Raw genomic sequence first — 23,971 nt, 5'->3', positions numbered from 1 at the left:
CCGCGGATGCGGCGGGCGAGCTGGATGTCCTTGGGCATGATGGTGACACGCTTGGCGTGGATGGCGCACAGGTTGGTGTCCTCGAAGAGCCCCACCAGGTAGGCCTCGCTCGCCTCCTGCAGCGCCATGACGGCCGAGCTCTGGAAGCGCAGGTCCGTCTTGAAGTCCTGCGCGATCTCGCGCACCAGGCGCTGGAAGGGCAGCTTGCGGATCAGCAGCTCTGTCGACTTCTGGTAGCGCCGGATCTCGCGCAGCGCCACCGTGCCGGGCCGGTAGCGGTGCGGCTTCTTCACGCCGCCCGTGGCCGGCGCGCTCTTGCGGGCCGCCTTGGTGGCCAGCTGCTTGCGCGGCGCCTTCCCGCCCGTCGACTTCCGCGCCGTCTGCTTCGTCCGCGCCATCGCTCGGAGCGCACCGAACTGCTCCTCAGAACGAGCCCTACTAAATGAGCGCTCGATTGTCGCCGTGGAGACTTTTATAGAGTATTCCCCTCCTTGATTGGCTGGCAGCGGCGAGCCATTATTATTGGATACTTTCAAATTCGAGAAGCCCGCCTCGAAAGCCCGCCTGTTCGCCAACGTCCAACGGTCCTCACCCCCCCCCCATGCCCTGCTGTCCCCACTCTCTTTTTTTTTTGTGTCTGTTTCTTACCGCGATTTTTATACTGTGTCTCGAAGATGGAAATCTATAGGGAAAATTAATTCTCCCTAACGGTGGGCGGTAACTTGAAGTCATGCCTTCCCAGATGCTTAAAAATGTTTTTCTTTTCTTTGTGTTCGCAAAAGACTTGGGCTTTGAAAAAAACGAACATCCGATGTATTTGCATTAATAAGCAACCTTGTAACGTACCCTTCCGCACAAAGGATCACTTCAGTACGAACTAATAGAAAGTAATAATGTATCTGGTAAGCTAGCTGCTTACTAATAGTGATAAGTTCCGAGTGACGCTCTAATTCGCAAATAATAATATTTTCAATGACTTTGCAACTGACTCCGCATTGAAGGTATTCCCAGGCTAACGATATTGAAGTTAGACTTTGCAGTCCTGGAGCTTTCCAGCTTATAATTTCTTATTTATGTTCCCTTACCAGACGAGATAACCTTGAGTCCGAGCAGAAAAGGGCTTTCAGACTACGGGAAGACCGGTATTGAAACGGAATAGCAAAACCCGATTGGGCTCTCTATTGGAGCAAACTCCTCTTCATAAGTTTCAAATCACGGGATGCACAGACAATAATGGACGTTTTCCTAAAACGACTTTCAGAGAAATTGGGATAATTCTGGTGTTTGGACTGTGGCGAGAAGGAGCTCCGGGGAAGAGCAACTCCGAAGCCACCTCCCTCCCTCACCCCCAGCCCCCGCACATTTTCGCTTCCCCAGAGGCAGTACAGTGATTACTATTGACTTAAATATGGCTACAAAGACGTACATGAAAAAAACACAGAGCCACCACATTAAGGTGCCCGGACGGCGATGTGGATACGGACTCACAGCCGGACCGGTGCATCCGCTCGCTGGTTTTTAAACTTGTAAAGGGCGTTTTACTCTCTTTTGTCATTCACCCCGATTTTTTCAGGAAAATAAATAGAAAAAGGTCCTGGGCTCCGTACAGACTCGCATTGTACAGTCGGTCCCGAAATTAATAGCTTTGTGTATTCTTGAGTCTACTTAAGTAGGACAGTCTCTAACATACTAGCAACAAAGCTTGAGGTAATCACTATAGTGCTTATCTGCTTCAAGGGCTAGCTACATAGTAATTTACAAATAAAAGCTACACATCACTGACACAAACAGCAGTAACATGTTTGCTTTGTATCTAACTAAAGTAATACAGCTCTTCTCTAGGGCAAGTGGGTGGCTCTTAAAAGAGCCTTTGGGTTGTCGAGATGGTGCGAAAACAAAACAAACACTTTAGCCGCCAAAGCCGTAGAGAGTGCGTCCCTGGCGCTTCAGGGCGTACACCACGTCCATGGCCGTGACCGTCTTGCGCTTGGCGTGCTCCGTGTAGGTGACGGCATCACGGATCACGTTCTCCAGGAACACCTTCAGCACGCCGCGCGTCTCCTCGTAGATGAGCCCCGAGATGCGCTTCACGCCGCCGCGCCGAGCCAGGCGCCGGATGGCCGGCTTGGTGATGCCCTGGATGTTGTCGCGCAGCACCTTGCGATGACGCTTAGCGCCCCCCTTGCCGAGCCCCTTCCCGCCCTTGCCTCTGCCAGACATGTTTCTGTTTGCACTGCCAGAGACGAGTATGGTGGTCGCAGTGGCGCGCGGTGGTATATAGCGCGTGGGAGCCGACCTGGTTGGGGACTGCGCCGCGACGGGGGAGGGGTTCCCGACATTGTCTCTGGGTTCGTCACAAAGGGTGACGGAACGTTGCCTGCTTCGTGTTCGCTTCCTACTTGCAGTTAGCTGTTAAAGCTCGCTGTTGAGGCTACAAAGTTTGTCAAGTAAAGCAAAAATTTCCCCACAATAAATAAATAAATAAATGAATCCGATTAGATATATGTTCATAACATTTGGAAGGGATTTTTTTTTACTCAACTCTGATTTATATATTCTTGTTTCCGTATATGTGTATGTTTTTTATTTTCTTGCAATGACTGATGCTTGTTTAAATTACTTTTAATTACCATTATTTTCTTGTTGTTGTTGATTTCTTATTTTGATTTGCTTGCCCTCAAGGCTCTGATATATATATCTATCTATAAATATGTGTGTGTGTGCGCGCGTGCTTTTTCTTTCTATCTCCCATTTCTAAAATGGGAACTTTGACACTTCAAAACTTTAGATAAGCGAGGATGAGTCTGTAAGTGCATATAAAACAGAAGTCAGAGAGATTTTTTTTTTCAGTATTATTAGTTTGTGACCTTTACTCATTTTACTCATTTGGAGCTACAGCTCTCTTTAATTTTTTTTTTTTATTTATTTATCCTTTGCAATAAGTCCATTAGTACAACTACTGATTCAAATTTCTGCTACATTAACCACTAAGAAAATCACCTTCCTTTTCTGTTGCAGATCAGGCTTTTCAATCTTTAGCTGTTGCTATGTGGCTGAAAATGTATACTGGAAAGGAAAGAAATTATGAATTAATATTTATGAAACCGAGGAGCAATCCTTGGCTAAGGATGTTACAAATGTTACAGCATAAGGACATCCTGAGCTTCAGAAACTACTAGACTTACACATAAACATTGCTAGATGGAATTTTCAATTATTCTGAAAAACTGAATTATCATTTTTCAGCTTTGAGTTTCTTCTGCCCTTTTATGTGGAAACTGCAAGCATAACTTCTACACTCACTTTTTCAAACTGCCATATTAGAAGGCGTAATACACAGTTTATCTCTATTGAACTACAGGCTCCTGAAGTGGGAGGGAGTAGTTCCCTTCAGTGTGCTTAATTAATGAAGAAGTTAAATTCCATCATAAAGCTAAAGAGAATTTTTGCGCTCTCTGATTATATTAAAAGTCTAAAAGAGGATCTCATTATCCTGATACCTCATATATTGCTGTCCCTAAAATTATTCATTGTCAAATATCAAATCTATATCTTCTTTTGAGAAGGAAAAAGGGCATTCTTTAGATTAAATAATTCTTCCACCTTGTTAATACACATCACTTCAGAAAAGCAACAAACTAGGAAACAGATGAACAACCTTTGCTTTTTCCGCCTTCCAAAATGAACCATCCCTCACTGTATCTTTCAAATCAGCTACAGTGGTTCACCCAGCAGAGGCTGTCACAGTTTTTATCCAAGCTGTAACAACTGTGATCCCTGGTGCAGAGGTACTGAAGTATCCCTAGGTGCAGTGGGAAATATCCATAGATATGCTGTAGTTTTATTCACACCTCCTTTCCTCTGCATGGGAAGAATGAACAGGTGAAATGTGCCTGGTTCTGGGGCTGAAAAAAAAAAAAAGGATGTTTTAGGCTTGCTACAGTTTCTGTTTACACAGAACTGACAAGTGACAAAACTGCAAACAAGCTTCAGGCCTTTCTGCTGTTACTAGTGAAAAGAAGGATTCCAGAGTTTTTTCCTCCCTTGATTATGATTTTCTTCTCCTCACTTGCTAGTGCTAAGCAACAGAACTTGACATTTCATTACTCCTCCCTTCCTGCTCCTTGCCCTCCCATACTTACTCGTGAAAGAGCTCTAGCAAGAGCACTCAACATTTTATATGTTAGCACATATGTAGACTAAAGAAAGACCCACAATAAGATAGAATCAAGATGCATTCGATTCTGCAAGACAGAGGGAAAAAGTCAGGCCTCTAGTGTGCTGAGATCACTTTCTGTCTATCCCCATGACTATTACTTCAGGCTTTTGGTTTCCATTTGTAATTTTGCTTATACTGTGGTTTTTGATCCACTAGGTAATTAATGTGATTCTTTTATATATATATATATATTTGTTTAAATTTTGGCGCAGTAAGACTGTAGATAGGGCTCCTGTAGATTATTGTGTCTATATTACCAATCTCAAACTGGATAATTAGAATATGCAGAGTTATTAATTTCATCTGAAATAAAAAAAAATGGTGGAATAGGTATAGAATTTAAGGCTTCAACTCTTAGATCAATATTAGCCAAAAAAAAATCCTGTTGGACATTATGTTGTAATAATATATATATGAATAAACTTCTGGAAAGGAGATGATATTTTTCAAACTAGTAGTTTCAAATATTACATGAGGATTGGGTTGGTTTTGGTATTCCTTGCACTGTCCACTCATTGAGAGCTGGTGTATCATTTTCTGTTCAAAATATTCTCTCTCCCTTCCAAAGACATTAGGGAATTGAGATCTCTTCTTTGTGAGGGAGACAGGTTGTAGAGACCCCTGTTTTGCACTCTTGTCATGCTCTTCTGATTTGCCATGCTGAAAATGTATTAAATCTCACCTGGGCTTTCTAGGGGGGTGAAACAAATTGTTCTCCTGTTCTGAAAATCTGGCCAAGGAGGAGAGGTGAACCGGGGCCTGCCCCTACCTATGAGTAAGTAAGACCGTGAAATGCACCAGACCAGGCTTCTTTCGCACATTCCAGGCTTCTAAGTCTATTGCTGTTGTCCTCATCCTCTGCATCCCCTTCCTACGTGTCCCACCTTCAATGCCACACTCCAAGCCTGTTTTACTGAGATCAAGTAGCTGTCCCACTGTGCATTATTTTGGTGAGAAATGTTTTCAACATAGAAAGATTTCCTTTTGACAGCAGGTCCCAAAGTCAAGATTTTCATGTGGGGATTTGACATTTGGGAAGGATCTCCTAGCAGTAGAATAGTTGTAGAGTGGTTTAGGCTTTTTTATCAAAACCAGCAATGTCACCTAACATTCAAATGTTTTAAGTACTTTACAGGTATCAACTCCCCTGTGTGTTAATCATCTTTATCTATTTGGTACTGATCCATATAAGGTCTAGGGGGCTGTGGTCATAAATTTAGTCAAATGATTGACATGATGATAACTAATTTCCTCTCCCCTCCTGCTCCCCTAGCTGAGACAATCAGAGATTTAGATGCCCATCCCCATCTTTATCTTTGAAGTCTATCCTTGGTCAGAGATCAAGAGGTTGGGCTGCAGTTCTTGTCTGGGCTATTTCCCACTTCTCTTTTCCTGCCAAGTCCAGAAATCACACAGAGATTGATAAGTCAAGAAACTGCCTCTGTCATGGCCCAGCAGCCTCGCCCTGGAGAGTCTCTTCATAGTTCAGGGGAGCAGAGAGAGGAAAGAAGCAGTCTGGGCTGACCTTTGAGGGTGTAATTTGCCACACACAGAGGGCAGCTTCTGACAGATCAGAAGACGATCCACAGAGGGGCAAAATCTTGCAAAAGCCATCTGGCTTCCTCTGTCCTGTATCAGCTGTCTGCAAGGGAAATTGAGAGTTGTTTGAGTCACTGCTCTGCAAAACAGCAGGAGCTGGTTGCTGTTTCTGCATGGGAAACAATGATGTCACAGGACTGGTCTCCAACAGCAGATCACAGGAAAGGACACTGCACGTGCACTGCCACAAGAATGTTGTCCTTGGCAGGCAGTGGCACCCAAGTGCACACGTGGTCCTGCCGCACTCACACCTCCTCACCAGGCCAGATGTCTCCAAGTTCCTTTCAAAACAATACTGTGCGTACCAGAATTACAAAGACACCCTTCCTAGGGCTTTCTCACACGCAAGAATCAACAGCTTTCAGGACAGTTGTTCTGGGCCACCCTGGTGTGACTCTGGAGTACTGAGTGTGGTTTCTCCCACTCTGCCTTGGAGGAGAAGGCTAGCACTGGCCCTGTCCACATCCAACCATGCACAAGCTGCAAGGTTGCTAAGATACATGGGTCTCCCTTTCCCATGTCATCAGTCTTAGGAAACATCCAGCTGTGGCTTCCAATTGCAGTCTGGTGGTTCCCCCATCTACAAACTGCTCCACAGGCAAGAGCAGGGGGCTGGGCAGGCTCACTGAATAGCTGGTGGTCTGCGAGCAAAGGCTAGAGGACTGCTGAGACTAGGCTTGTGGTGTCAGGAATAAACTAATACACCCAGTTGCTCATGTGGAGCTGTTCTAGGACATGGGAGAGAAGAGAGAGGGCAACATGATGAGACTGGGGGCAGAAGTGACCCATCCATATTGTCGAAGCTGCCTGAGCTCTGGGCCTCCCCTGGGAAGACCAGGAATGGACAAACCCAGCCAGACCTCTGCAACAGACACTCCAGATTGCTCTCCAGCAGTGGGACAACCCACGGAGATCAGAGCTTTGTAGCATGCCATGCTAGTCCTGGATTTTGGTAAGGGGTAGCAGAAAGCAAATCAGCAACTCAGCAACCACAGCCAACACTTGATCTAAATGTTCTCTCAGCACTTTTCTTAAATGTTTACTCTGCTTTCTAGACTGGCACTTAAAGCAGCACAGGTCTCCTGATACACTGGACATTGATTAGGCTGGAAAGACATATCAAGAAAACATTGTCAGCATGGTTCCCACACCACAGAGACTGATCAGCTCCACCTCTTATCTGTGCTCCTCCAGAACTTCATTGGACAACAAGCTTTCCTGTTGAACTGTGCCAAGTCCCTTAGCTTTGTGAGTACAGCTGAGGTCCTGTCTTGTCCCAGCAATCTCTCTGGGACGTAATCTTCCACATAATGAATTTTCTGTAGGTATTCCTTAGGAATATATTTAATTTTGTTTTGGACTGTGTGTGCCTGGAGGAAGCTGAGTCTGGAAAATGGTGCTGCACATTGTGTTGGTGTGTCCAGACACTGCTGCTGTGCTTGTCTTTGTTTCTGTAATGTTTTGGATGGAAGGACTCAGCCCTAGTGGCTTACAGGATTTTATTTAATATTTGGGTCTGGAGACAGCTTCAGGCTCCCCTTTAAGGTCTCAGCTGTTAGGAAAGACCAACGATGATCAGCTCATATAGAGGATGGGACAGAGTATTAGCAATTCTTGGGCCAAATCCGCAGGGACTTCATACAGAAAGGCCAACAGCTCTTTCAGGAGGTAGGCAGCCACCCTCTCAAGTTTGTTAAAGTCCCTCTGAATTTAACATCTAACATTTGGCCTTATCTACCCTTCCTAACTTAGTATCATTCACGAATCTGCCAAGGGTACATTCTGTCTTATCATCCAGCTTGTTACTGAAAAAAACAGAATAATATCAATTCTGGTATTAAGCCCTGGGGCACTCTTCTCTTTACTGAGTGCCATCCAGATGTTAAGTTATTAATTGCAGCCCTTTGAGCCCTGTGAGGCAGCCAATTTTCGACTCACCTAACAGCCTGTTGATTCTGCCCATACTTCCCCAGCTCCCAAATGAGAATGCTGTGGAAGATGGTGTCAAGAACCTAAAAATGCAGGTGTGTTGCACCCAGCACTCACCTCTTGTCCACGTAGAGTCTCTCTGATCTGTAGTTCTGTGATAACTACCAGCACCTAGACATGAGCTATTTTTTGTTGGTTCCTCCATCCATCATCAGGAAAGAGTCAGCTGTATCCATTTTATTCCTGATAGTTGCTCAGTATGACTGAGCCTTGGAGACCCCACAATCTTCCCAAGTAACATTTTCCAGTATATCAGTCTACTCTATATTAGAAAACTTTTCCTAATGTCTAATTTGCTGTAATGAAGGGCATTACTTCTTATCTTTACCACTATGGATACTGAGGACAAATCACTCCATTACCCTTTGTTTCTTAAATATTTGAGAAGCAACCTAATTTTTTTCATCCTTCTCTTTAAGTCAGACAACTAGAACTGTGTATGCTTTTCCACTAGAAAATGTTTCCTAGACCTCTCTGATAAATACTGTTGCTCTCCTTTGTGTATTATTATTTTATAGATCTTACTACTTGAAGTCTGGTACTCAAAACTAGGCATAAAACTCCAAGTGAGACTATGACAGTCCTGATTAGAGTGGAAGATCTCCACCTGTCTTGCAGGCTGGATTGTTACAAGTGTCCCCTCCTTCATAACCAGTAACATAATATTATTGATTCATTGTCAACCTAGAACTGTAACTGGAAGATCCAGATCTACTCAAGTGCTACATAGCCGACTATTACTGTCCTATATTTATAAAACTAATATAGTTCTTTTTTAGTGAAGTACCTTCCACTTTTTTAAAGAAAATATCACCAATTTATAAGGAATTTATAATGCATTTTTCAATTCATAATTGTCCTACATCATTTTGGCATTTCTTAGCTTGTTGACACCCATAACACTTATAGATGTACTCTGTATTATGTAATTCAGATCACTAATAAAATTATGCCAGAGCTGGGACTGACCGTTGCAGAACTCTGTGTGACACACCACTTTAATCTGATAGTTGACAATCACAAACGTTCAAATATAACTTTATACCCTCTGTGTGTGTGTGTTGTGCTAGACCAAGTTCCCCTGATTAGTAGTTTCATTTCTAATATTTTTCTATACTTGTGAGAGCTCCTAAAATGAAATGAAATGGAGGGAAAATCTGCAGCATATCATTCAGCTACAGTTAAACATATTATCCATTAATGAGAATCTTTTTAAATTTAATGTTGGAATAAGCCAGTTAAGCATGATATAAGTTTCTTCACCTATGTCTGAAAAACAATTGTTTGTTTTGAGTGCTGTAAATATGTGTTTTTGTTCATACCTGATTTTAATTTGCCTGAGTTGGTAATTAGGAGAGCTCGATATCAGTAAGGCATTCTTTTCTCAGCATGTGCTGAGTCCATAAATGAAAGAAATGCATAAATCTGCACCACCAAACACCTTACTTTGTGTTTAGCTCTCACTCACGATCTTCAGATATGTTAAGAGTAACTGAGTGGCTACATATGTTGGATGCAGAGCTGGGTCTACTGAGTATTATCTTTTTTCAAGTGAGTTTTCAGCATCCTGTTTCCTGTCACTCCACATGAAGGTCTGAAACTACCTTTGGTTGCTTAGGAAATAGCATTTAAGTACATGTACATCCTGAGTGCCACAGAAGGGATACGACTTACAGTTCCTGCGTGGACGACCTAGTTTCAATTTCAGTGTCTGACTGGATTAGTATTTGCAGTCTGATTCATAAAAAAGACAAAGCAGTTGACTGTTCATTAATACACCTGGGAAAACAGACAGCAGTCAGACATAGGTTCAGATGCCATATTACAATTTTTCCAGATATTTAGCAAGAGTTACAGATAAGGTTAAATTTCCCATCTTGCATGTTGGTACCTGGTATTTCTTTGTCTTTCTGTATTTACCATCTGCCTCTTTTGCTTCAGTTGAAAACAAGAAGTTTATAGTCTACATAACCCAGCAGAACAAAATCCTGCTCATAACTAGGATTCCTACATGGTATAGCAGCAGCGGCAGCAGCAGCAGCAGCAGCAGCAATAGTAGTAATAATAGAAACATAATATTGTTCAGTCCTAGGGATGGGTGGAGAGAAGTAAAAACACTTGGTTATACAAAAGTCCTTTTTCCAAATGGGTTCAGAGGTCAGAAGGGATAATTTGATGCTTTGGGCTGTCATGTTCCAGACAGACATGGAAATTTTGAGGCTCAGTCCTGAAATGATACAGTCCTGCATTTTTGCTGGTTAGCAAATGATATTGCCCTCCTGGTTAACAAAAAATTGCTGTACACAGGGGAGTCACCTCTCCATAGATTGGGGTGTGGCTGTTTTTTCTTTACCTATTCATAGGCAAGAATCTATCAGACCTTGATTAGACATCCCGACACCCCGATCACCTTTTTGTTCTCAGTTATTTGCTTCCATGTACCAATCTTTTGTTCATTCCCAGTACAAAGCTTTCTTTTTTTCTTTTTTTTTTTTTTTTTTAAGTGGCATTTTTGCTAAGGCTCCTAAAAGCTTTTGCAGGTCCTACAGTCATTATCAACATTATCATTCGGACAGTTCAGAGTAGCTCAAACTGGTCTTGACAAGCCTTGAAGCTAAGGACTGTGTGAGAGGCAACAGTCTTTTTTGAAACTGGCTTCATTTAACCATTAAGCTTAAAAAAAAAAAAAAAAAAATGGCAGGAGTGCCATTCAGCATTAGTCTGTGCACGAGTTTCACAGATTAATGTGGAAAAGTACTGGTTGCAAAATAATATTGAGAGAGGTGATCCTTCCCCTCTACTCAATCCTGGTGAGACCACATCTGGAGTGCTGGGTCCAGTCCTGGGCTCCCCAGTACAAGAGAGACATGGACGTACTGGAGGGAGTCCACCAGAGAGCCATGAAGATGAGTAAGGGACTGGAGCATCTGACATACAAGGAGAGGCTGAGAAAGCTGAGACTGTTTAGCTTGGAGCAGAGAAGACTCCGGGGGATCTTATCAATGTGTATAATAAATAATTGATGGTGGGGAGAGGGGGTAAAGAAGATGGAGCTAGACCTTTCCCTATAGGGCCCAGTGACATGACAAGAAGCAATGGGCACAAACTGAAACTGAAACAGAAACAAGAAAAAAACTTTTTTTTATTGTAAGGTTGGTTAAACACCAGAACAGATTGCCCACAGAGTTTGTTGCCTCTCCATCCTTGGAGTCATTCAAAGCCCAACTGGACACAGGCCTGAGGAGGCTGCTGTATTAATCCTGCTTTGAGCAGGGGGTTGGACTAGATGATCTCCAGATGTGCCTTTGGTTCTCAGAGATTCTGTAATTCTTAATCACTGAAATTTCAAAATCACTGTTCTTCTCATCACTGTGTTCTTGATGTCACTGGCAGCAATCCTGGTTGGCTGAACCTGGGAAAATATGAAAAATTTCAGCTCTCAACTTTGACTGGCAAGACTGGCAAGAATGAGAAGCCTTTTTTGTCCTGCTTTGAATGTAGCAGTTATCAGAATTGTTCCTAAGCTCAGGATTGAAATATATTGCTGTGGCAGTGTGCATGTGTTGAAGAAAGGCATCACTGGCTACCCACCCACTTCATACCTGCAAAAGTACATTGTTATATCTGTTTTGCCACAGATGGACCTCAGTGTTTCTGTCTTGGTGTTTGGGCTGCAGCATTAGATGATTCCAGTACGGGTGACATTTTTCTTGCATATCTTCAAAACTATATTTCTTGGCTTTGAGCAAACTGAAACTGCTTTTTCTCAAGCTTCTAAACTTTCCTGTCTCTTTAGGTACTAGGTTAGATGGCAAGATATCTCTTCTAAACAAAGAAAGGCTGTGACGCCCTCATGCTGAACCATGAAACTTGGTGGTACGTTTCTGTCATAACAGTTAAAGTATATAGTCTAAAAGGATACTGATTTCTTTATTATTTATAGTCCCATGACATCTTATCTCTTCCTTAGAATATAATGTATTCCTTAGAATATATATAATAGAATATAATTTTTTGCAATTGCTGAATCAACTTTTTCAATACAATTGTAGAATGCCAGAGCCTTGACTAATGTCTTTGGATCCCATTGTGCATTTTTCCCCCCATTAATATTATCGTTATTATTATTACTAAGAGTGGTCACCTGAATGTCAGTAAAATCATCCTTTCTCATAAAGAAAGGCTGCTTCACTGTAGAATCCATAATTTCTCTGGGCCTTCATCATGCTAACAACAGTAAATGTCATTAAATGAGTGTAGGTTTTCAATTCAGTTTGGTTAATCAGCTTTTTTGGATTGTTCTCATCCTGCAGTCTGTCTCATTGGCCTCTAGCTGTTTCTCCTCAGTGCGAAGCCTCTGTCCTCATAAGAAAAAAAATATATATATATATATATGTTTTTCTTAATTACACAATTTTAAGAATGGCTTCTTATGTTACAGGTCAAGAATTTTGTTTTGAAGACCCTTGCATAGGAACTGAGTCTTCACTGGCATCTTGTAGGACTTTATATAATCTTCACTAGCACCCATATTGCCAGGCAAAGAAGTAATTCGGGACATCTTGTGTGATTATACATGGATCTGCTGTTCCATTTTGGGGAAGTAAGGCCATGCACTTTGAGGAGACATATGAGAATGGTTTGAGCTGCTAAGTAAGAGACAAGTAAATGGAGTTTACAGTGGGACAGCATACTTAGAAGGCAAAACCAGGAGAACTTTCAATCTTTACTGTTTGGTTGAAGATTAGCATAGAACGAGCCATATTTAAATACCTGTGTCTTCACAGGGAAACTGCAAACCAAACTGACTATCAGTTCACTCTTAAAAAAAATTGTTTTAAGCAATGTTATTGGGTGATAAGAACGTTTCTTTGTCAGGTTGCAAACCTGTTTTCTGTTCTTTACTCTGTTCTTGACTTGCTAAATTAAGTTGTGGGATGATTTCTTTGCCTTGTCTTTTTCTCTTACTGGTAAAACAGCCAGGGCAATATCATTGTTGTTTGTAAAGTGCATTGTGATTGGTCTCTCTAAAAAATAAGCATTATTATTTTGATCCAGTGTTACATTTAGCAGTTGTTTACAGAAATTTAAACTCGAAAATTGTTAAGAGATGTTGACAAGCTTTGTTTTATCTGATTAACAAGAGCATTTCAATTCTGGATCTGGGGGAGTAATATACCCATAATATAGCCATACTTTCTCACCTCATCTCATGTTTCTAAAGGCCCTCTCATTAAAAACAATAATAATAATTGCCTGTTGCTAATCTTTCTTCTATCTGAAATGGTAGTAAGACCAGGGAAATTCTCATCACATAGACATCGGACAGTAATAATCTGCACTGGGCAGATTAGGGCAGATTTGATAGAAAATAGGGGTGATAAAATATCCTGATACTTAATGTTGGAAGCCAACTGCCAAATCTTTAAGTGTACTTCATAAGGGCAACCAAAAATAGTCAGCATGTGGAGCAGAGAGCTGTTTAAAGACATGAAGATGAAGGCTAGAACTAAAAGTCCTAAATTCTGCTCTTCAAGCACCCTCTGAAAAGATGTCTGAAGTCCTCGAGATCACCAGGTCAGGAACTTCCTCATCTGCTTTCCTTTCAAAAAACTGAGATGATATTGCTCCTTCAAAAATTGTCATGGAGTAAGGATAGCAATCCCTATGTGCCGTGTATTTCAAGTGACAGCAACTCCTTACAGCTTCTCCCAAGTAGGACATGTTCTACCACCTCCTTCTGCCTCCTGTGTTGTCCTCCAATCTACAGTCTAATTATGGGGGAAAGGAAGGAAACCTCTTCTCTTGGTGCACTGAGAACAGATTTACAAAGAGAAGGCTTGAAGGGAATTTTCTTCAAAAGTGTAGACCTGGCAGATGAAGCTGTTGCTTGAGAAGAGGGCCTGTCCCTGGGTTTGCAGCCCTGATCTTGCATCAGAAGTTACCATCCACTCTCAGCTGCTTCCAGTTTCCTGACCAGTTATAATAAAACAGATTTACAAAGATCTAACACTAAATTGTCAAAGCTATGGATTAAGGCACATAAAGCATCTTTCAACCCTCATGCCCAGAATAATGTATGTTACATTAAACAGACACAGATACATGACAACTCTTCCCAGATCTGTCTTTTATATCATACATGGTCTGGTTCTGCTTTATGGCCATTTCAGTCCAGTAAATCTGGAATATAAGCATAATGCTCTCCTCTTGCTACCAGTAAAAAAAATTTTTTTTTAACCTCTCAGAACTATATTCTTACTTTTCATTTGGATTTTCAAACTCAGCACTCAAACTCTTTGGATTGGCTCTTTTTTTTTTTTCCTTTTTTTAAATGTGGGGTCTACATCAAGTTCACACAAGAAGCACAGTAGAATCCATAGACCTTTAGCATGCTCTTCAGTCTGCCTTTCACTGTGATGTACTAAAGAGTCTAAATTTTCCCTTTCTCTGTTTTTTTTTTGCTTCCTCTCTTTCTCCCCTTCAATTTATTTATTAGTTTGCATGCATGAAAACACAATAGAATAAAAACATAACTACATGGGAATCTCAGAAGGTGATAGTTCATTGTTTTTATCCTTGCTGTTTTAACATATCTCATTTCAGTCAAGACTATTTACTATCAAAAATAACTTCATTGTGTCTTCAACATTTAATAAATAAAGCTCCATGCAAGGGCCTTTTGTAAAATGTTACTTTATTCTAGTATCTCAAATTCACGTATGCCAGATGAGACACTTTTCTGCTGAAACAGCCCATGGAGTTTTTGCATTACAAGTGCTCACAAAGTACAGGGGCAGAATATAAAATTTGGGCTCGATTTGTTTTTTCAATCTAGGAACAAATTTCTGGCTGCTTTCTACATGCTAGTCGAGACCTTTATGTTCTGATTAAATCCAAAATCAATATAAGCAATTTGTAGCTGCTCTTAAAAAAAAACGGAATTCATTTTTTTTGTAACTTTATGAGAATTGATAATTAAATAGGATTATGATAATTAAAGATGATTCTGATCTATGAACATTGTCTAAAAATGATTTCAATATTCTAAGGTTTCGATTGTACACTTAAACTGAGGAGTGTTTTTCTTTTCCTTTAAAGAAGAGAATGGCATGTTTTATGAAGCCTATGTACAAAATAAACTGTGTCTAAATATAGGTAAATAACATTTAGTCTGAAGCATTTCTATTCAGAGAAGACAGATTTCTGTATTACTGAATTTATCTGGGTAGAAGTAAGATTCCAGCTGACTCCATTAATGTTTAAGAAGTATATGATATACATTCTATATCTGTGTGACTTTTTATTTCTCTATAAATCTGCTTCTGACTTGCTACCAGTCCTAAAAAAAGAATAGTCGTATACATTATTTTAACTAATAAAGCATTAAAGTAGCAGTTTATCCGGCATTTATATGCATTATCTAGGCATTGACAGCTACTTCTTATAAACAGAAACTATTTCAAAAAATATCAGAATACTGCTTTTCACTTACAGAACACCACCAAAAATGCAGAGTCGTGACAGTTTCCAGATACATTTCGACAGTATACATATTCCTCTGAAGGTCTCTTACTTTCCCAAAACACGAAATTCAGTAGAAATACTGTATCCTTAATAGTTAAAGATATGGTTAAGGGAGCCGATTCTTTATCCATATTCAAAGCTCAGCCATGAAATTGTGTTACTTCCTTCTCTTTGAAATCAATTTACGGCAAAAATAATGAAGCTGTCCCCTCAGTTTCTATTCTAATCTGGAGAAAACCCCCTAAAGAACGAGATTTCATTACGGGGGAGGTTTTTTAACTAAGGGTTGGTTTTTAATTTAGAAGGAAAAACAAAAGTTAGCCGTTCCCGGGCTCTCCGTAGCTTCAGGACGCGAGGTTAAACACATCTTTTTTCACTCATCTTACATCCCTGTACGGGGAAACTCCCCCGAATGAAACTCCACGGTCTTGACTTTACTGCCCTAAGAAACGGGGTGATTTCGTGGCAAATATTTTACAAAAAGTGTGAATTTATAACTCCGAAGAAACACAAACTGAGAGGACGAAAAGCTCTTCCTGGCTAACAGTTAGGCGGGCTCTGCAAAGCACCAATCACAGATCACCGCTTCGCTATAAATTCAGGCATCGGGGTTACTGTAGCCCAATTACTTTCTTTTGATTAGGAAGAAGTCTCTGCCGCGATGTCGGAGACCGCTCCCGTCGCCGCGCCCGCGGTCGCGGCTCCCGGCGCCAAAGCCGCCGCCAAGAAGCCGAAGAAGGCGGCGGGCGGCTCCAAAGCCCGCAAGCCCTCGGGCCCCAGCGTCACCGAGCTGATCACCAAGGCCGTGTCCGCCTCCAAGGAGCGCAAGGGGCTCTCGTTGGCGGCGCTCAAGAAGGCGCTGGCTGCTGGTGGCTACGACGTGGAGAAGAACAACAGCCGCATCAAGCTGGGGCTCAAGAGCCTCGTCAGCAAGGGCACCCTGGTGCAGACCAAGGGCACCGGCGCCTCCGGCTCTTTTCGGCTTAACAAAAAGCCTGGCGAAACGAAAGAAAAAGCCCCGAAGAAGCGCACAGCGGCAGCCAAGCCCAAGAAGCCGGCGGCCAAGAAACCCGCGAGCGCCGCCAAGAAGCCCAGGAAGGCGGCGGCGGCGGCGGTGAAGAAGAGCCCCAAGAAAGCGAAGAAGCCGGTGGCTGCTGCTGCCAAGAAAGCGACCAAGAGCCCCAAGAAGGCTGCCAAGGCTGCAAAGCCCAAGAAGGCAGCGAAGAGCCCGGCCAAGGCGAAAAAGGTTGCGCCCAAGGCTGCCAAGCCCAAGGCGACCAAGCCCAAAGCGGCCAAGGCGAAGAAGGCGGCCCCCAAAAAGTGAAGTGTTGAAGTGGAAGTACTTAAACCCAACGGCTCTTTTAAGAGCCACCCACAACTGTCCGAAAAAGGGCTGATACGCTCCGTCACCGAACTCCGCGCCTGCAGCGGAGCTAACCACACACCACTATCCGTGTGGGACGTTGGTCTGTGCAGTGGATGGGACGCTGAACTTCTGGCCGTCGTTACGTTAGGACTTGGAAAAATAAAGTTTACATTCCCTGGGAAATTGCTTTCTTTTTCTGAGCCCCGCAAAAGGGTGCATTTGTTAAAGGGACTGACGGGGGGGGGGGGGGCTCGTGACGCGTTGGGGCGTACAGGTTCCTTGTGGTGCTTTAACTAGTGCGGTTCCTAACAGCCTGTGTGCGATTGCCACACCCTTTAGCCCCCGTAGCTGCAAACTCTCAGCACGGCTCCGCCGCGTCCTTGGAGATGACCTTTCCGCTCCGGCAGCGCTGTCAGGGGACCGCTGGGCAGTTCCTAATTTCTGCGTGACTTCACAGATCTGCTGTTAGAGAACGAGTTTGCCGGGGCGGTAGGCGGGCGGAGCTACCAATAGTGCTCTTCCTCACCTTGCCGGCCTGGTTTTAGGGAAGCGCCAGCGTCAGGAGCTCTTGCGGCCCGCGTTCAGGACCCGCCGGTGCGGAATGCTGTGCGCCCGGGTTTCGGCGTCCGCTCGCAGCGGACGGCGGAGTGCTCGGGAGCACCGGGGCCGGGGCGCCCTGCCTTCGGCCAGGTCTGATTGGCTGATAGGGGAGACCAGAGCTGCTTATTGGGCGACTGAGAAATTTCGAAAAGCCCGCGCTACCCGCCGGGACACCGCGCGCTGCCGGCGCCGGCTGCGGCGATCCCGGCATCACATCCCCGGGCAGGTTCGTCCTCCCAGACCCTCTACCGTGTGTTAGCGGTGTTGTCGCTCCTCCTAGTGTTCTGCGCCGTGTCACGCAATCTATTAGGCTAACTCCTGTCCTCTCGTACGGAAGGAAAAAACTTTTTAAGCCTACAGCATCCCGGGATCACTTAGCAAAACATTATCACGGTCCTTTATATTCTTTTCCCTACTTTTTTTAAGAGAGGAGAGTGAATAAGTGCTGTTAAGAGCTTGGGAAATTTCTTCCTAATGATCCAGTTAGCAGTAATTAGTGCTTAGTGCACTCTATTCCAAATCAAGCTTAAAGGTCGTATTCATGTTTCTTGGAAGAGATAAAGGAGCATTTGACAGAACACAGCTATAAAGTAACTTAATAGGCACCTTTGAACTTGCTTTATTTCACCGTCTTTGAGATTTTACTCAGCACAAACTCTGAAGAACCGATTTAAAAAGCGCATTTAAAAATATTTGTGACTGTATGTTCACGCTCTGAAATGACCCGTATACACACGTGTTAAAGCTCTTTCAAGAAGCACGTGGGTGGCTCTTAAAAGAGCCTTTGGGTTAAAACTGACGGTCCAGGACGCTCTACTTGGAGCTGGTGTACTTGGTGACAGCCTTGGTGCCCTCAGAGACGGCATGCTTGGCCAGCTCACCGGGCAGCAGCAGCCGCACGGCGGTTTGGATCTCCCGCGACGTGATGGTGGAGCGCTTGTTGTAGTGAGCCAGGCGCGACGCCTCGCCGGCGATGCGCTCGAAAATATCGTTGACGAAGGAGTTCATGATGCCCATGGCCTTGGACGAGATGCCCGTGTCCGGGTGCACCTGCTTCAGCACCTTGTACACATAGATCGAGTAGCTCTCCTTGCGGCTCTTCTTGCGCTTCTTGTCGCCCTTCTTCTGCGTCTTGGTCACCGCCTTCTTGGAGCCTTTCTTGGGCGCGGGTGCGGACTTCGCCGGTTCAGGCATTTTAACAACGCTTTTCTTAAGATCAATCAACACGAACAACAGCTAAAATGGCCGCTGTGCCCTTTATTTATAGGGCCGTTATGCAAATACAAGGGCTCCAGATTGTACAATTTGATTGGACACTATTGTGGGGAGGCGAGTCATTGTCCGCGATTGGACCAAATAAGATCCGCCTTCTCATTGGCTGAGCTAACAATGACTGCTTTTAGCCAATCGTTAAGAGCCAATCCCGCCCAGGGAAGGGATAAAAGAGGAAGAGTCTTTGCGTCATTACGAGTCTCTGTTTTTTTTTCTTGGAGAGGTGGTGGTGTTTTCGCAGCAGAGCCGGGATGTCGGGTCGTGGGAAACAGGGAGGCAAAGTAAGGGCCAAAGCCAAGTCGCGCTCGTCGCGGGCCGGGCTGCAGTTCCCCGTGGGCCGTGTACACCGGCTGCTCCGGAAAGGAAACTATGCGGAACGAGTGGGAGCTGGAGCCCCTGTTTATATGGCGGCCGTGCTGGAGTACCTGACGGCCGAGATCCTGGAGCTGGCGGGCAACGCGGCGCGCGACAACAAGAAGACGCGCATCATCCCGCGCCACCTGCAGCTGGCCATCCGCAACGACGAGGAGCTCAACAAGCTGCTGGGCAAGGTCACCATCGCGCAGGGCGGCGTGCTGCCCAACATCCAGGCGGTGCTGCTGCCCAAGAAGACTGAGAGCCATAAGGCTAAAAGCAAGTAAACTTAGCTAGTAAAACTGTTTGGATTTTTTCGAAACATAACATATAACCCAAAGGCTCTTTTCAGAGCCACCCACACGATCAAAAAAGAGTTGAGTTGCTTTCTTTGCAAAAGTGCTTTGATTATAAGTTTTTTGTGCATGTTGTGTTTGTTTTTGATAAGGAGCTAAGTCAGTGTTTAGTTACAATGTTTCTTAAAAATTCTGCCTGAGAGCAGTGTGGTATTTCCTAATTCCTTTTTTTACAGAAGGAACGTTGTAATTTTTTTTCCATTAATCTAATGGCTCTTGTGATTCTTGTGTAAGAAGTTTGCTAAGTTACTGTTTGTTCTTCATGTTTCAGTTGTTTTCGTGATTTACTTTAAAGGCTACTTCAGGAATTATCATCTTAAACATGGAGGATTAACTAAAAAATTAAATATAAAAAGCTGTATATGGCATGAAAAGAAATATAAGGAGAATGCCCAGTCACATGGTGCTACATCTAAAAATAAATAAACCTGTCTTTGTAGGTCTGTGTTTTTCTTTAGAAGATATAAAACCCTCCTGTTACTGAATTTTGTGTTATTTAGAACTGGAACTAGGAATTCTTAAGGGGAAATAGTCTGTATTTATCTAGATCCTCAACTAGTCAGGCTAGCACTGTAAAGCATGAACATCTTCCCATTCAAGAGAAACTCCCAGCAGCACTGATAGTCTTACTTTAAGTGGGGTTTTCAAATATGCCAGTCTTTCAAATTGACCAACTCTGCCTAACTATTCTTATCTGTTAGATCAGTTAACAGTGGGCAATATCATTTGAATTAATCTACTCTGTTGGCACAAGCAACACCCAAAAGTACACTATTAAAACCTTTTAGAGTCATATTGTGTACTGTGAGAAAGACTGTCCAGCTGATGCCTCGTGTTATGTTGTTCTTGGGAGCTTTATCTGATGGCAGGGGCTGCAGCACAACACAATGAGGCCTGTAGCCCCTATGTGTTCAGCACCTCTGCTCTGCCTGTCCTCTGGGGAAAAGGAGGGCTGCTTTGGGCCTGGACCTTCCCCCTGGCTGCAGCAGAAAGGCTTTTTAGGTAAGTTTCCCTCACAGCTGAAGGAGGACATGAGGGATCAAGTGAGAAGAGACATAGACTGATATAGTGACAGCACCTATGTTTAATGGTTTTGCTTAGAAATGGATGCATTTAGTGCTGTGCTGTTGCCACAATGCTGCTTCTTTCTCATTAGCAGTAGCAACTTCTTATCTTCTGGCACTTGTATTTCCTGTTGAACTGTGATGATATAAAAGTTGTATTTTAACACGCACATCAGTTCTACCTCTAATATCAAGAACAGATCTCCCCACATATGTGCATACGAGGAAGCCATTCTCTGGATCAAAACACTGGAATCCAGAGAAAGTTCAGAGCCTCTGTCTCCAGGAGTAGGATTTTGACTTGAACCAGCTCATAGGTATTGCAAACAGAGACAGTCAACACTGCCAGAGAGGCCCTTGCACTTCTCTGAGTGCAGAAGTAAGTCCAGCGCATCACTCAGGATTCTTCTATCCAGCCTGTAATTCAGGATTTTCTCCATGATCTCTTTCCAAGAACTTATTTTACTCACTCCATCTCTGCTCGCTTCAGTAACTTGAGTTTCACGCTCTGTGATAATTTTGCTATTTATTAGCATTCCTTGTGTTCATTCTTAGCTACAAGTGATTTTATCAGATGTCACCCTGTGGTGACATGACATGATGTTGCCTCTAAACTTAATGTAAATATGTTCTGTATCAGACAGTTGTAAGGCAAGCTGGGCTGGGTGATGATAACGCTGGCAAATTTTTGGTTATGAAGACTGTTGTCTTTCAGACTAGCTGTACTATGTGAAGGAATGTAGTGAAGGTGAGTTTCAACAGATAAATATTTCTTTCTTTTGCAAAAAACCCATACATAATAGTAAAGAGGAGATCCATATCATACGGTGCCTTAGTTAGCTGTATCACTTGATTCCAATACCCTTTCCCAAGAATATGCACTATATATAAAAAAAGCAAACCCCCACAACATTACAGATTGGTTATGTTTAGGGACTACTCAGTAATGTCAGTTTATATATCAAAAGTTTTAGAACAACATACATAAAACATAAGATTAAAAATTTTTGCACCCCTTTTCACCTTTACTTTGTCTGCAATATTAGGAATGATGCATTGTATAAAAATAACCTTACATGTCTTCTAATTTGCAAATTATTATTATCATTATCCCTGTTGTAGGAGATACAGATTTAAATTTAAATTATCATGTAAGCTCTCAATAAAATTATCATAACTTTGCAGAAGTGTGTGATATTAATAGGAAGATCTGCTGATATTTTCTTATTAATAATATATTGTCATGTATAGTTGAGCTGAAGATGTTGCTTTAAAATGCTAGTATAATGGAAAAAATTGGGGCACAGTCCTGAATGAAGCACACTGAGAAAGCTAGGGTTTAAAAAAAAAAAACAAAAAAAACAGAGATTTGCAAAGTTTCTTTTCTTGTTTTACTCCTAGTACTATGTGTCCAAACTCACCAAAAATGTAGTTCCTGGAACTGGGGAGGGAGTGGGGGTGTCCTAAATTTCGATCCGGTACTTACTGTCCTGAAGTTGTAGCAAAAGCAACTTCATTAGAAATTGTATTCAGCAGCAAAGTTTTCTTTCTACTTAAAATGTTTCTGGCTTAAAAAAAAAAATCCATGAGAGAACTGACAATGTGACAATGTCAGTAACAAAAACCATTGGGAACTGTTTCTATGGCCACTTGTAGCAACCTATATTCAAGACAGCTATCCAGGAAGTATGATGTTCAAGTATTTCAAAGGTGCTCCATGCTTTGGGGAAAGGAAGTTTGCAGTAATTAATGTGAGCTACTGGTCTCAGTGCCCACATCACTTAGAAGTTCTGCTGAAATGCTTTAAGAAATGATTTTCAAAGTCTTCCAGTGGTTATATTACTGGAGGAAAAGTTGCACAAGAATATTCTTGCATTTAGAGCTATCAATAATTAATGATTCTCATGGATTAAAATGTTTCCTGTAATTGCTTTAGGATTCTTGAGAAAGCAGAAGATTGCTTAAAGTCTTCTAGCACTCCACTGCTTCAGGAAGCTTGTCTGGACACTGAAATTCAGGTATGGAGAACAAAGCATGTTTCCAACAGTGGAGTCAAATGATAATGTTAGATAGCAGACTGGCAGCTCTGCTTGTGCCATACATTGCAGTTTGGGGGGGGGGGGGCAATTAGTTCATTCGGTTCAGTCACAGAGTGAACGTAATCTAAACTAAATGTACTTTTGCTAGTCCAAGTCATATGTATTTCTCTACTAAGTGGCAATACTTCCACTTAAAGTTGTTTAAAATAACTGTTTGAATTAAAATGGAATTTACAGGCCTACTTATAATTACAATCATGCAAAAGATATTCATTCTGGACAAGTGTAATATAATACATGAAAACATCAGTCACATTTTTCCCTGAATTTGGGGAATATATGTTGCCAAGGAATATAATGGACATTTTGCTCAACTTTTGTAAATTAAATTTGGGAATTAAGTCAGATAAATACACACATAAGTGTACTATATATATAATTTAATGTATGTATGTATTTTCAATATATTTGTACGTATATGTGTGTGTATGTGTATAAAACAAAACTCCAAAACAGAATCTAGCCTTTATTGTAGAAAAGTAAACTGAAATTCTGTTAGGACTTGCTTTTAAGTAAACCAGGGACTTGTTAAAAGAACTGAACATTCTCAAACATGAAACTTGTGTGAAAATAAACAGCAGAAGAAAGAAAAAATATAAAAAACGATGGAAGCCTTTTGGTGAGGAAAATATTACTGCAAAGTACATAAACACAGGAAAATTAAATTTGCACAATGCAGGGTGTAGCAAATGGGTAGAATAGATTGAGATTCAAAAATTGAACCAAATATTTTAGAAGGTAGGCATGTTTAAATTGTATAAAATATCAACAATATAAGAAACATGAATTTTAATAGTTATACCTTTATTGTCAGTGTGTAAAATAGATGAAACAAAATCTTAACGCATTTACAAGAATGGATTCCTAACTCTTTTCGCTTATTTATTTATCCATTTTGTAAATACAATTCAGCATACTGTAAAAAGAATGTATTCTGGGTTCATTAGCAAAAACGTGAACAATCTAAAAACTCTGCTGTATTTTTCATTTGAAGTAAAATTATATGTATACTATTCATTTTCAGGTGTTATCCACACTTTTTTTTTTTTCTGATGATGTCCATAGTATTTCCTTCTGCCTGCTGGGGTCAGGTACACACTAGTGAGGGTGTTTCTATCCCAGAGGCCGTAACACGGTGACAAGGACGAAGCGGCCGGCGGCTGCCGAAGCCGAGTCCGGCTCCCGCGGTGCGCGCAGCAGGGCGGGCGGCGGCAGGAGAGGCGGGGGAGAAGGGAGGTGCAGCCCGGGGAACTGCAGCCGCCGCGGCCTCAGAGCCGTGCATGTCCCACACCAGGCCCCGCCGCCGACAGCTCTCCGGCCGTTCTGAGCCTCCCCCGCTGCCCACTCGCTCCGCTCAGACGCGAAGCCGCTGGGGGCGCAGAAGCGCCCCCCTCCCGGCGCCGGGAGGGGGTGGGGGAAGGCGCCACGAGAGGAGTCTCCGCGAGGACGAAGAAAGCGCGGCTCGTTCGCGGCTGAACGGAACAAAGGGCGAGACTGAGACGGGGAGGGGGCGGTCCGACGGGGGG

The 23,971-nt window shown here is 42.8% G+C and overlaps 5 protein-coding genes and 1 long non-coding RNA gene across 6 annotated transcripts in view; 2 read left to right on the top strand and 4 right to left on the bottom strand.

The window, feature by feature from the left end:
- The window catches only part of LOC112962197 (histone H3-like), a 4,717-nt gene extending 4,313 nt beyond the window's left edge, over positions 1-404 (bottom strand). Inside the window, exon 1 of the mRNA XM_026058165.1 lies at positions 5-404. Coding sequence (XP_025913950.1) covers positions 5-398 — 394 coding nt within the window. The 5' untranslated portion in view covers positions 399-404. The remainder of the gene's footprint in view (positions 1-4) is intronic.
- Positions 405-1,833: 1,429 nt separating this feature from the next.
- Positions 1,834-2,300, bottom strand: LOC112962201 (histone H4). The gene has a single exon (XM_026058170.1). The coding sequence runs from the start codon at positions 2,218-2,220 to the stop codon at positions 1,909-1,911; it is 312 nt and encodes a 103-aa protein (XP_025913955.1). The 5' UTR covers positions 2,221-2,300; the 3' UTR covers positions 1,834-1,908.
- Positions 2,301-10,931: 8,631 nt separating this feature from the next.
- On the bottom strand, positions 10,932-15,827 carry LOC112962205. The gene is made up of 2 exons (XR_003252228.1): positions 15,303-15,827; positions 10,932-11,219 (listed from the first exon to the last, which is right to left on the bottom strand). It is a non-coding gene; the product is annotated as an uncharacterized LOC112962205 (long non-coding RNA).
- Positions 15,828-15,957: 130 nt separating this feature from the next.
- Positions 15,958-16,883, top strand: LOC112962203 (histone H1.10). The gene has a single exon (XM_026058172.1). It carries the CDS (start codon positions 15,996-15,998, stop codon positions 16,656-16,658), a length of 663 nt encoding a protein of 220 aa, XP_025913957.1. The 5' UTR covers positions 15,958-15,995; the 3' UTR covers positions 16,659-16,883.
- A 1,003-nt stretch (positions 16,884-17,886) lies between these two features.
- On the bottom strand, positions 17,887-18,514 carry LOC112962204 (histone H2B 1/2/3/4/6). The gene has a single exon (XM_026058173.1). It carries the CDS (start codon positions 18,492-18,494, stop codon positions 18,114-18,116), a length of 381 nt encoding a protein of 126 aa, XP_025913958.1. The 5' UTR covers positions 18,495-18,514; the 3' UTR covers positions 17,887-18,113.
- A 264-nt stretch (positions 18,515-18,778) lies between these two features.
- LOC112962206 (histone H2A.J) lies at positions 18,779-19,721 on the top strand. The gene has a single exon (XM_026058174.1). The coding sequence runs from the start codon at positions 18,824-18,826 to the stop codon at positions 19,211-19,213; it is 390 nt and encodes a 129-aa protein (XP_025913959.1). The 5' UTR covers positions 18,779-18,823; the 3' UTR covers positions 19,214-19,721.
- The last annotated feature ends 4,250 nt before the right edge of the window (positions 19,722-23,971 follow it).

Source organism: Apteryx rowi, unplaced genomic scaffold (genome assembly GCF_003343035.1).
Source record: "Apteryx rowi isolate R43461 unplaced genomic scaffold, aptRow1 scaffold_1432, whole genome shotgun sequence".
NCBI classification, from domain to species: Eukaryota; Metazoa; Chordata; class Aves; order Apterygiformes; family Apterygidae; genus Apteryx; species Apteryx rowi.
Note: the sequence above shows the minus strand (reverse complement) of the source record. Positions and strands in the feature narration are given on the sequence as shown.

What these genes read in the sequence shown, in the direction of transcription:
- LOC112962201 (XM_026058170.1), bottom strand. Translation starts at nt 2,220, where the DNA reads ATGTCTGGCAGAGGCAAGGGCGGGAAGGGGCTCGGCAAGGGGGGCGCT.
- LOC112962203 (XM_026058172.1), top strand. Translation starts at nt 15,996, where the DNA reads ATGTCGGAGACCGCTCCCGTCGCCGCGCCCGCGGTCGCGGCTCCCGGC.
- LOC112962204 (XM_026058173.1), bottom strand. Translation starts at nt 18,494, where the DNA reads ATGCCTGAACCGGCGAAGTCCGCACCCGCGCCCAAGAAAGGCTCCAAG.
- LOC112962206 (XM_026058174.1), top strand. Translation starts at nt 18,824, where the DNA reads ATGTCGGGTCGTGGGAAACAGGGAGGCAAAGTAAGGGCCAAAGCCAAG.